At 41.4% G+C, this 13,598-nt stretch overlaps 1 protein-coding gene across 1 annotated transcript in view; it reads right to left on the bottom strand.

Annotated features, from left to right (window-relative positions):
- Positions 1 to 321: 321 nt before the first annotated feature.
- RASL10B (RAS like family 10 member B) overlaps positions 322 to 13,598 on the bottom strand; it is a 632,574-nt gene continuing 619,297 nt past the window's right edge. Inside the window, exon 4 of the mRNA XM_086954749.1 lies at positions 322 to 6,471. Within this exon, the coding sequence (XP_086810875.1) occupies positions 6,201 to 6,471 (271 nt within the window). The 3' untranslated portion in view covers positions 322 to 6,200. The remainder of the gene's footprint in view (positions 6,472 to 13,598) is intronic.

The raw sequence follows: 13,598 nt of genomic DNA, 5'->3' as shown, positions 1-13,598 counted from the left end.
CAATATTCATTAAACAAAGATCCCAACTACTCTCTGAAAGGTATAGGTCCCTACGCTGCAGCAGCATTCTACAATATGTCTGCCTTCGAAGTAGAGCGGAATACTCAATCCCAGACCACTAAGCCTACTTCAAGCTCTCCTCTGCTAAGAATGAGTTGTAATCCCTATCTAAACAGAAGGCGGAGGGGAGGGGTTGTAAGGAATAATTCAGCCAAAGAACGTCAATTATTTTGCTTGCCAGCCCAGTAAGCTCCCAATCAAATGTTCTTTCACTGGGAAAAGACTCAGATCGCTCTATTAGACTGAAATGTGGTTGAGAGAGAGTGATCTGGACATTATTACTACTGTGAATGCTTGTATCCCCTTCCCTTGTCCAGGGCCCGCTGGCAGTAGGGGGAAGAATTTCACAGCAAAAGAAAAGAGCACATACCTGAAGATGCAAAAGGAATTGGAGTTAGAGTTTATTATTTCAATCAGTTTTTGGAGAGCAAGTACAGGCTTCTGCAGACACCTGATTGGATAACAACGTGGCTATAAGACATGTGGCATGAAGAGTTGTTGACAGAATGCAAAGGTACAGTACCACAAAAAGTAACTTTTCCCCCTGGTAAGTAAGTGCAAACAATGGATGTTTTGAGTGTGTACAAACTGAAGTATACCTGGAAGTACAAAGTGCATTCAAGTAAACAATATGAACAGTACAATAAAGTGTATTAACTTCATTGTCGTGACTGTAATTAGTGCAGAAAGAAGCAGATCCATAAGGTAGGTGGGAAGTTTTGAGTAGTTCCTTCACCTCGCAGATAAAGGGAGAATTAAATATGGGTAAAAGTACCAAATTCAGCTGGGTGATCACCTGATATTATCTGATGATTTCTGGAACCAGTATTCCTGTTTTAATTCATCAGGCAAGACTGAACCGCCCAAACTACAATGGTTGGGAAAGTTGACTGCACTCTTTAGTCTGGTGTTCGGGTACTATATCGCGCCAGAATAGCGGTTCCAAACTTTGTTATGGTGGAAATGTGTTTATGTCACAAAACCAAGTTTTCTATAAAGCATTGTCTGCTAGGAAAAGCTCAAAGTGTGGTAGCATGAGAGCTGCAGGTCAGCGTACAAAGCCACTGACACATTTCAGTGTTACTGGTTTAAAGTATTGCAACTGCAAACAGGCTGATACTAGAACATAGCTACATCAAAAGGGCTTCACTCTCCAGTTGTTACCTCCATCCATTGGTTGAACCTGTGCATTTGCCTGCTTTTGCCAATACCATTCACTTGTATATTTAGGTACCCAGAAACAACTAGACTTATCATTGTTCCAGTCACATAAAAGTACTAAAGATGTAACCAAAAATATGCACGGAACACCTAATTATTCTTACTGTCTGGTAACCTGTCATCTATTACTTTTGAATAGTACCTTAAATATAATGTATTCTGCAGTGACCCGGACTTCTCAGAACCAGGAGTTTCCCCTAAACTGAATAACCAACAAATCTATTGAATGAAGTGTGCTAGACTGGGGATACTGTAAACCTCGTCTAATAAAGTGATTACTAAATTGATTTATTTTTTGATTGATGTACTCACTGAAACTCAAGGACCGGAACAGCCGTTGGGAACATTGACACTGGCCTGGGGATACAGTGTAGGTCAAGATTAATGGTTGGGTATTAGAGGTGGAAGTTTGAAGTCTTTTGGGACGTAAGGTGCTTCTCGTCTTTTATATAATATCTGGAGGCTACCCTCCATAATAGTAAGACAACAGCTGCATTTGCAGGCCAACTGAGCCTGTGACTTACCGAGCCCGTGACTTACCAAGCAGGTTAGGGTTTGCGTGGTCTGTTTGTTATTTGAGGAATGTCTGTCAAACAAAGGTAGGAGAGATTCATAAACTTTTTCGACCAAGTGGAATATCTTCAATGTTGTCATGAATAGTCGTCATGGTTTCTCTCCAGACCGGTGTCTTGTGGCAAAAGTTGAGGTTTCTGGAACTTGGTAAGTTATGAGGGTGATATTGACAGACTATAATGGTTTAGTCCATCTCAAATACAAAACAGCTGAGATAACAGTTGTTCTGTCTTTAGTTGCAAATCTGTTGTAGGCACTGGTGCAGCGATTTCAATAACTGGTGCATAACTAATGACTGAGTTGACTTGTAGTTTCAAGGACATTGACCAACTATGATTAGAGAAATAGTTTAAAAAACAGGCAGTGTGTGGTAAGAGTGCCAGCTTCAAACAGGTATCAGTTTATGTTTCATTGTGACCTAGTTTGTGGGGTTTTTTTGCTACTGAAACTTAATGACGTTTTGTAACTGACACTGGTACATTTATTTTGTGTCTTACGCCGCCTCAATAAAAGTCCTTCAATCTAACTGAAGTGGGGGTTGCTGGACATCATCATGTTAACTGACATTTCTGTGACCAGAAAGATTACGTATCATCTGTGATATGGACTTAAAAAACAGCTGAACGTTTTGTATTGATGGCTAGGCTCCCTGTAATGCTGATGTAAATGAATGGAACGACACTGCAAGCCTTAGCTGATGATGAGGTAGGTGAAACTCTTAAGCAAGGCTGAGATTTGATCAGAAACCAAAGAGTATTTTTGTAGATTCCTGTGGGAAATAGGTCACACTAATCACAGTAAAAACGTAGTTGCTGAAATGATGGTATGCCTGAAAATTAAACTTCCACCCCACAGACAACCTTCCTTGGCATTTTACAGAATGTAACAATTTTAATCTTTTGTGCTCCATCCTCAGAAAGTAGTTAGCAAACGAGTCTGGCTTGCATCAGAGCAATGACTTGAGTTCATATGGTTTTTAGTAGACGCTGGTTCACTGAGAATAGGTTTCTGTTGGAAACCTATCAGACTAATTTCAGGACAATAAAATATATGTGTACTTTTAGGCCTGACAATGTTTAGTTTAGCTTAGGTGGTAGTGATCAGGATGGCCATTTTGCAAATTGGGAAATATGAACTTTAGAAGAGGGTAATTTAATAGCTTAGTGCAGCGAGAAACTGGCTTAATTTGTGTTGGGTTATTTAAATTGTATACACAGCGTTTTAGATAGCATTAATGAAGGTACCTTAAAATAATCTGTATCCAGGCTTAGAATTAATTGGGCTGCCTTTAGTCGGGTTAAAGAAGAAAAGTTTTGGGTGGAATATACACAGCTGGCCTGCTCATCTTAAATGAGCAGGATTTGGATGGGTTATGCTGTTTGCAGACATACACTTTGGTTTAGTTAGATAGCTTTTTAAAGATTTGAAGAATGAAAGTATATGGCAGTGGGAACAGTTCAAGTGCATTACTTTATAGTGATCAGAGTTCGGGAGTGTTGAGTCACTGTCAGTTATGTAGCATTTGAAGAAGATGGAAAGTTTGAGGTTCGGGACATGCGGATTTAGAAATTAATAGGTTTTTAACAGGGTTTAGGGATCAAAAGATGGTTAATTTCGGCTGCATATGGATTAACTACAGTGTGATACGATGTGATATGCTGGCTGAGGGAGGCTGCACTGGGAAGGGTGGAGTTTGGGTGGCTTCAGAGATTGTATGTATGCGTACAAAAATAGTTGTGTTTCAAAAGCACGAACTCAGTTCAGAAGCAATGTAGAACTGGACATAGCACCAAGCGGATATAGGAATTGTGATCCCAACGTATTAATTTTAAACACGGGCACCTGTGTGACTCTAAGCTGTCCTCAGGCGACGCCAAATAGCACTACGTCATGCAAATCAGAGAAAACGTTAGGAATATGTAATCTGACTTGTCATCGAAGCCTTCTTTCCAAATGATAATGGATACAAATACTGGGCATTATGAATGGTGTGAGACAGTGCATAATTTCCCCACAAGAACGGTGTGTGACTTTCGCAAAAGTTACACATACTACGGGAGTTACTTTTAGGTGGTCTTATGAACGATTATTGTACTTAAGGTTATCCTTCAAGTATAAATTTCATGCAAGATAGCACTCAATTAGAAACCAAGTGCCAGAGGGCAATGGTAAAACGGGCTCATCATTATGCGAGCACCGCACTATGTGCATTTCAATAATGAATTACAATGGGTTAGCTATGATTATACATTTTGGAAGTTGGATTAGGCATTCTGAGTTTTGGACTCATGTATTAGGGCTGGGTCAAGTTGCAGTTGGATAAGTGGGGTGATTGGCTTGTAATGCTGAAAATAATATGATGTAGATACACCAGTGTTGATATAATTATCACCACAGCGTATAAATGTGTGTTGCAGTGGCTAACTGTGATATTGACACCGGGCAACTCCAACTAAGTGAGAGTCAATGACCGAAGTACTTGCTTCAAGGTATCACTGTATTAGAGTTTACATCTTGCGGCTCACGTTTGCCATAGGAGTGGCAGGTCGTGTTCTGCACATACAAAACCAGATAATCTGTTACTGTTCAATTATTAGCAGTAGAAAATGCTCTATATTAGAAGAAGCAAATAAGATAGGTGAACTGATTTTTTGCCTAATTTTTGAGTCTACGTAAGAGAGGAGATATTTGATAAAGGGCTATGCATATTTTGAACTACTAAAAGTCCTGTAAGCGGATGTAAATGGAGTGCGTAAGCAGGGGGGTTTGTTCAGTATAACTTCAATAGGATTTGAGAGCAATTAAGTATTATTAATCCAATTGAAAAGCAGAGACTTTGGGGAATATAGCAGATGCACATTCCTAAATTACCCAGTAAGATTGTTTAGTTATTAATATATTAAATATTTTCACTCATCCTGGTTTCAGGAGGAAATATTCATTATTGTTCCTAGCCACCAAGGTAATTCCTCAAAACGTCTTTTTTTTCCTTTTCAATTTATTACTTAAAAATGTGCACTTCTCAAAATAAAAAAAATTAATTAGTCAAAAACTGGATATTCAGAAAAAGTCCAAAACTGTGAAATATATGATAGGAAGGGTTCCTGAAAACATGACAGAACAAGGGGGAAAAGTGAAGAAAGATTATCAATGGGTGGGGGTCATACTAATAACTACGAAGAGGAGGCAAAAAAACAATACAGATCCAAAAGAGGCTGTGGGAACAGTTAAAAACATAGAAGGAAAGGGAACAGAAAAAAAAGAGCCTGGGCGGTCACTCAAGAACGAAAAATGTAAGTAAAAAAACAAATGCAATGGGTGAAAGAAAAAGGGGGACGACGAGGGGGGAAACCAGATTTGTTAAAAAAAAGAGAAACAAAGACAGAGAGAAGTAAAACCTTGAGAAGAAAAATATTCGAATTGGAAATGTACAGTCAACATAAAAACGCCCAGGAGTTGCCAAGTGTTGATGCAGAGAAAACATTTATCCCCAGTACGTGCCTCCAAATATGCCACCATACCTCTCTCTCCTCACAAGTTATTGCTTACCTCATTTTTTCTGTCAAGTACTGTGAAATAGAAAATCATTTTACAAAACCCACCAAAGAACGGGTGTCTTTCCTGACGACTATTGTCAATTCATCTCTACATTTTCATGAACTGACCCTCGCATTTCCTGGTCTATGTGACAGAGGGAGACACCTCATACCAACACAGAAATAGTGTTGGACTGATATGTGATGCTTTGAATAAGTGAGGACGGTAAGCATATTGGTTGCCAACTTAACTATTAATGACAAACTTGGGCAACGACTAAAGTAGCATGTTGTCACTTCATTGTTTCAGACATTAGAAATGCGTGTACCATCTTCTATTCAAGTTCTTTACTGTTTATGACATTTTCCATATTCTTTCTCATGCCAACCATGCACACAAGCTTGCCTTGGATTTTCTTGTTCTAAATAAGATTCGTGCCCCCAAAATAAATTTGTAAAAAAATTAGGTTTCTCAATTTGAATCGCGTTGTCGGCACTCCTTCATACATCTTTCTGCATAAAGTGGACTAGAGTCAAATGGTGAACCACAGAAAACTAATCCACAACCCACCATGATGGAGTGGGACTTCCCGCTCATTACTCAGAGTTCTCTTGCCAGAGCTGGTTGTGGTAAGTTTTTCCATAGAAGTCACATGAGGTTCCACCTTGACAAGAGTTGTTCCCCATATTCTTTCAGTTCCTTTCCATTTGCCACTCCCCCATTTTACAGCGCAAATTTCAGTCTTTGGAGGAGGAGTGGGAAAGGAAAGGTAGATGGCCTCAATTCTGTGGGGTCACTGTGGCCCCTCCTCACATAACAGTGCATCGGTTGCGGCGTAGTGCCCCCTGAAAGCGGATGGCTGTGTGTACATGCTTGCAGCGAGCACAGCCAACACTCTTGAGCAGTTCACTGAAGAGCAGCAGTATGTGCCAGTTGTACTTGGCCGAGCACTCGATGTAGCCGCATTTCCAGGTTTTCTTCACCAGGTTGGATACGTTCCATCGAGGGATCACACGGCCCTTCTGCAGGTCTCGCTTGTTGCCCACGATGATGATGGGAGTTTCCATGGTTCCAATAACCCTGGTGTTACAGAAAGATGCAGCGGAGTATAGATCATGCAAAATATGAAAAATAATTTAAAAGGAGAAAAAAGAAAGCGATTTGAGAGAGAAATAAAAAGCAGGAGAAGATTAGTAACCAGTAAAAGATGGATGAAAAGTGTGTGCGAAAGGTAAAGGAGATGTGAAAGTGGACAAAGATTAAGCGGACAGAGAAAATAATGGGATGGAGGGGGAAGAGTTTGAAGAGGAAAAAGTATATTGGAGTATTTTTTAATGATGAATGTTATGAGTAGACAAAACAATTTATTTTGAGAGAGATAAATAAGATGAAGTAGGTGAGCAAGAAGAAAGGGACAGAGAGAAGAGCAAGGCATTAGGGGTAGTCATGGTTGATGTGAAATATAAAAGAACGTTGCAGACATCCATGGATGGATAAACAAGTGTGGCAAGAGTGATTTGTGGCCAGAGGGAGCAATAATACAATAATAAAGATAAAAGAAAGATATAAAAAAAAGAAGGAGGATTTGCGATGCAGAGGGAAAGACAAGGTGAAGTAATACAAGAATGATAAAATGCTCAAGGGTAGTATAGATGAAATGGGAGGGAGCGGATGCAACAGATAATGACAGAAGTGAAAGGGGCAAATAAAGGCAGTGAAAGAAAAGGATGCATGCAACATGGATCAAGTATTGGTGAATAGGGAATGGAGGAAGAAAAAGGAGACAAATCAACGTTTTCAATTCTAACATCATGGCCCTAGCATTGGCCGGCAATCTGAACAGAGTGATGCTAATGATAAAATTCCACGATACACAATTTCTCAAGGTAAACAGATATCCTTGTATAACATCAATACTTTTAATGCTCGATATTATCTCTAGATTGTAGAGGCGATGCCCTCTGTGTTCGCACATAGTGAGATGGCAGTTGTAGAGATGACTAATGTAGAATGTTAATGGTTGCCTAGCAGATTAGAATGTTATCTCTTGAGAGATGAAACTGAGCTGTGAAGCAGGCTGTGGATGAGCTGGAGGTTCCTGTACCTACTCTTCAATAAAGACTACAATTTTAATATTTTCTTGGACTCATCTTTACATTGGCGACGAGGGAAACCTTTCTGCGCAAGGGGCAGTTGCTGGGTACCTCCACCCTTGGATTTTGGAACAGTTTAAATACATCATCCACCGATTTGTGAGTAATTGATTAAATTCTGCACTCAACTGATTGAATTCTGAACTCAACTTCGAACTAATTTGCATTCAGATTGACTATTTTAGATATTTTTAAAATAATATCTGAATATCTGGAAGTTCGTGTGAATTGCTGCCGATATTTACAAGCCTTCTGCTCTGAAAATGTTTAATAGCGCTTGTGAAATGCTAGCTGATGCAAAAAGACAGCGGGGGGGGGGGGGTTTTAGCGTCACTGATATGTCGTCAGCATATCACCAGATTGATCTCGATGAAGAATCTAGACATTTGACATCATTTGTAACACCGCTGGGTGCTTTTCGTTACCGTAGGAAGCCATTTGGACTAGCTTCGGCCTCAGCGGTGTTCCAAAGGGTCATGGGAAAAGTTCTTCATGGTATAAATGATGTACTTTGCTTCCAAGATGATGTGTTAATTGTCGGCAAAGATTTTGATCATCATGATCAAGTGATGGAAAGTGTCTTGTGTAGAATGAGAGAACATGGGTTGACTATTCAGAAGGAGAAATGTCAGTTAAGGAAGGATGTAGTCAATTACCTTGGCCACGAAATTTCCAAGGAAGGAATCAGACCAAAGAAAAGTATTGTATCTGCCATTAGAGATGCTCCTGTTCCTTCTACTAAAGATCAGTTGAGGAGTTCTCGGTTTAGCGGAGTATTGCTCCAAGTTTGTGAGAAATTTTACTAATATTGTGGAACCATTGCGGATATTAATGAAAAGTGGTGTTGAGTTTGTATGGAGTGATGCTTGTGGAAAAGCATTCCAAGATGTTAAAGATGGAATATTGTCTGCACCCAGCCTTGGACACTTTGATGTTAGAGCAAAAACTTTTATCACCACTGATGCGAGCGCTATAGGTATTGGTGCAGTTTTAACGCAAGTATGTAATGGAGAAGAAAGAATTATTGGGTTTGCATCTAGAAGACTACAGGGTGCTGAGAGGTCATATTCAGTGATAGAAAAAGAGGCCTTGGGATGTTGTTGGGGCATTAAACATTTCAAATACTTTGTATGGGGTTTACCATTTAGACTTCGTACTGATCACAAACCTTTAGTTCATTTGTTTAAGGGGGGCAAAGGTTTAGAAGGGAGTGTTACTCTGAGGATATCAAGGTGGATTTTATCAGTTTTAGAGTACAATTTTGAAGTGGAATACATGAAGGGATTGAAGAATATAGTAGCGGATTGCTTGTCGAGAATACCTGTTGTTGTGAGTGATATTGAGTCTGAAGTTGATGTTGAGGAAGTGAGATATACTGAAGAACAAGCTTTTGGGTTGGAGCAATGGGATGCTGCAATGTTGGAAGATGAAGTATTGGAAAGAGTTATGTTTTCTATTTCTAATGGATGGGATGCGCAATTGTGCAATGATTTACGGTTTAAAGGTTTCATTAATGTTGCAGAAGAGTTAAGTGTAAGAGAAGGGAAACTGTGGAGGAGAGACAAATTAGTACCTCCCAAGAATCTTAGATCTAAAATTCTCATCATGGCACACGAAGGTCATTTGGGGAGAAATATGACTAAGCGACGTGTACGTCAGTCATTCTGGTGGCCTAGTTTAGATAATGAGGTTGAAGCAGTTGTCAAAGATTGTTATGCTTGTGCTGCTAGCGACCAGACCAAAGTTTTACGTCAACCTCCTATTTCTTCTGTGAAGTTTCCTGAGCGTCCTCGGGAAAGGTTGGCTTTAGATATCATTGGTCCTATTTCCAAGTTGGGAACAAATTGCAAATTCTTAATGGTTTTGGTGGATTATCACTCCAAGTGGTTTGTGGTTGAGACATCTGAGAGTATTACAACTGAAAAAGTAAATTAAGTTTCTTGAGAAGGTTTTCTTGAATGAGGGGATTCCAAAGGTCTTGGTGTCAGACAATGGTCCGCAATTAATTTCTAGGAAAATGGTGGAGTTCCTGTGTGGGAAAGGGATTAAACATGAGAGAGTTGCTTTATTTAGGCCACACGCCAATGGCTTAGTTGAGTGGATTAATCGCCTGATCTTGGACAATATACAACTTTCTTTGTGCAATGGTTTGCCCTGGTCTGAAGAATTGAAGAAGCTGATGTGGTCCTATAGGGTAACACCACATTCCATGACTGGAGTGTCACCTTTCATTTCTCTTAAAGGAAGGGAACCAGGTTTGAAAGAAGTACCAGGGTGGTTGAAAGACAGGGAATGTGTATGGGTGAATCGTGATGAGGTTGGAGATCAAGTGCTTAACAAACAAATCATTGCTGCCAAACATTATGATCACTTAAAAGGTGTCAAATTTCCTAACGTACAATCTGGTGATTGGGTTGTAGTGAGACGTGGAGGTTTTATTGTCAAGGGTGATAGCAAGTTCTCTAAACCTGTTCAGGTGAAGGAAGTGAAGAAGAATGTGGTGATTCTGTGTGATGGGACTACTTGGAGTTTGGGAAATGTATCTAAGTGTTTTTCTCCTTGTAGTTAAATTGATTTTCACTCATCTTTCTGTTCTGTATAATAGTTTCCTTCAAGTTTTTGTTGTGGGATATATAAGGGGGAAGGTGTGTAGAGATGACTAATGTAGAATGTTAATGGTTGCCTAGCAGCTTAGAATGTTATCTCTTGAGAGATGAAACTGAGCTGTGAAGCAGGCTGTGGATGAGCTGGAGGTTCCTGACCTACTCTTCAATAAAGACTACAATTTTAATATTTTCTTGGACTCATCTTTACAGCAGTCTCGCACAGCAGAGTAACTGAACCATTTGAGAGATATTATGTAATGCTGCGATGGTGCAGTGCAATTTTGCATGAACATCTGCTGGTATCAGCTAGTGCAAAAATTACATACGCATGAACACAAAGTGCAAACATGCATTTATTTGTGCCAGTCAAATGGTGCATATAAAATTATTTTACTTTTAAACAGTAACACATGTAGCCACAATGATTTTTAGCCTCTTAGAGTGGCAGATCCCCTACCCCACACCGGAAGGCACTTGGGTCACTGTTGTTGAGGTGGTGGGCCTTTACGCTGTCTGAAGGTGAAACCCCTATTGTTTTTAGGGATACTGCCTTACAAGCGTGGAAAGAATGAGGGAGTATGCAGTTTCTCTTATTTCTTTGAAGGAGCTCTAAGGGGCTTAAGGCGGTGCACCACGCTAGTGCGGACCACTCTGCCTAAGCAGTCGGCCTGTCTGCATTATGTACTTGGCTACATCCTATTGAATGGTCTGTTCCAAATTGGTGTACACTTTTTCTGCGACGGCAGGTAAGATCTCAGTGACAGAGTCCCATAATGCAAACAGCTGTCATTGACTGACCTGAGGGACAGGCTAGTCGAAGAAAACTCTCTCTTCCAAATGTCTCAATTACTTTCAACTCTCTCTCAAGTGACAGTAGGCAAAGCATTGTAGTTAAACCAGTTAGTGAAGGCCTATAGTACCAGGCTCTCAGGAGTAGGGTGCTGTGTTAAGAGGGTAGAGTTCCCCAGATCAGGTCTGTGATGATGTATCACCTGTCTGATTACGGGTGGGCAAGACCAGGGTTTAGTTCAAGTGCCCACAAGGGTATTGTTAGGGCCTAGAACTGCAGTAGGGATTCAGATGAGGATTGTAACATGTCTGTGAGGAGGTTGTATTCACCTCAATGGAAGGCCATTACAGTTCTAGGATGGCCACCCGTCTAATTACTATGACTAATATCGAATTACTATGACGAATAAAGCATGGTCTTAGGGTATTGTCTAACCCACTGGTATCTTGTACGTCCATATAAAAAGTGTAATCAGTATATTGTGGGGGAGAACTTATCATCACGATCACAATAATTACTAAAAGCTGGTTGGTTTCGTCAGAGTACGATTAAGAACGTTTTTTGGAGCATTGGGGGATCAGTTCCCAGCTAAAGGTACTGTTTTATCAGAGTCCGAGAATGTGGGTCCGGGTGCGTAGGGAATGAGCTTGAGCACGGCTGCGGCAGAGGTTAAGACAGATTCGATTTGGAGACTGACAGAACAATGGAATCAATGTCTTCTCCGGCGTCGGTGTCCACATCAATGCAGTTAGAACCAGTATTGATTGCATTGCCGGACATGAAGTCTGCTAAAAATTGAAGATGACCCTAAAGTGGCTTCAGAAGACACAAACAGTGCCAACAGAAGACCTGTCTGCATTAACCCAACTGGGGACCTCCACAAATCTACAGGGTCTGAAGATGCACCAGAGGGAGCCAACAGGGTGCCGAAGATTTGGAGCATGGCCTCCTTTAACACCTCAATCTGTAGTGCTGTCGCCAACGGACCAGAATTAGCAGTGCAATGGAATAAGCTCCTCATCAGGAACCAGGAGTGAGACTGCGGGGAAATATGATGTCTTCGCAAATTTTCATACAGAGTGTGGCAAGGATATGATAAGGCCTGCTTTGACTTCTTGTGTTTCTTTTTGGAGTTTGACTTATTCGAAGACTTGCACTGTGATGATGACTTATCAAGGGACCATCCCTGAGAGAAGGAATGACTCCATGTAATTGATTTACAGCCATTAAATGACTTTCTGCGATGTTGTGTGACGTACAGCTTGGTTTGGCATTCCCGGATCATCTTCAAGTACATCTGGGTACACTCTTCGCACAACAGAGTTGTGGCTCAACTCCACACACAAGAGACACATTTGTTTGCGCCAGTCCCTACAAGGCTTAAACTCTGTAGTTTTAGCAGGGTACTCGTTCTCTTGCAAACTGACAAGGAACTGTTAGGAGCTTGCTCCAGATCCAGATACAGAGGAGTGACAAGACAAGAACTGATGTCAGTGCGCTTAGGTGGCCCCTATATACATCTCTCGTTGTCACTTCTGGGGTCAAGCAGAGTTAATACAGAGAGACATAACACCACCTTTGCAGGCGCAATGCTAAAATCTTCTAGTTCCAGTCTGGTGCCTGGTGATATTCTAAAAGTGAGGACTCTGCAGGTGGAAATATCCATCAGAATAATCCTATAAAGACACTAAACAGAACCAGTGCGGTCCACAGGGCAAGCACGGATTACTGGTACTCAAAGTGTTGTGGTTGTACCCTTTTACCAATCACCTACAATGGCACTGTAAACTGGGCCATAAGTACACTCTTTCCACCCTTCAATTCCAGGGCAGCGAGGGAGAGCAGCCTAAGGTTTCTAAGGGAGGATGTGTTGGGAGTAGACCCTCCGAAATTAAGAAGCTCTGTAACAGAGACAGTACGTTTGTTCAGCCCAAAGCTTTTCTTTATATAGAAAGAGAAGTACTTTTACAGCACCGCTATGATGAACAGAGCATGTTAACATAGCGCTCTCTTTGTCCCTGCATAATCCTGTTATTAATCACTAAGCTGGGGCACATCCAACTGGCCGGACTGCAGGGGCTGACTCCCAGGAGCACCAAGGGGATGCTGTGGATACCCCTCCTGGCCATGCATGACTGAGGCTCCGATTGATGAGAAGACCGCACGGTAGAGTGAAGACAAAGATGGCGGACGTGCAGTAGGATATGTCACCCAGGGCGCGGCCAGACAGTGATAACTTGTTCCTTGGCAGCAGCAAAGGGAACTGAATCCCAGCAAGGCGCGTTCCACTCACACCTACCGCTAATACGTTGGGCTCAGCAGAACGGCACCCCTTGCCATAGAGTGCAGAACCTTCCTGCCTGCCTGCCTGGGATGACCAGGGAGCACTGGTGACTGAGCTGCTGCATGCTGGGGGAGTCAAGTCAAGTCAAGTCAATAAATTTATATAGCGCGCTACATACCCAAAGGGTCTCAAGGCGCTTGGAGAGGGGTGGGGAATTACTTGTCAAATATCCACGTTTTAAGTTGCTTTCTGAATGCTAGGTGGTTCTGAGTAAGGCGAAGGTGAGTGGGAAGTGAGTTCCAGGTTTTAGCTGCCAGGTAGGAGAAGGATCTACCTCCCATGGTGGTTTTGTTGATGCGAGGTACAGTGGCAAG

The sequence above is a fragment of the Lissotriton vulgaris genome, chromosome 2_1 (assembly GCF_964263255.1).
Source record: "Lissotriton vulgaris chromosome 2_1, aLisVul1.2, whole genome shotgun sequence".
NCBI lineage: Eukaryota > Metazoa > Chordata > Amphibia > Caudata > Salamandridae > Lissotriton > Lissotriton vulgaris.
This window is presented reverse-complemented; position numbering and strand designations above follow the sequence as displayed.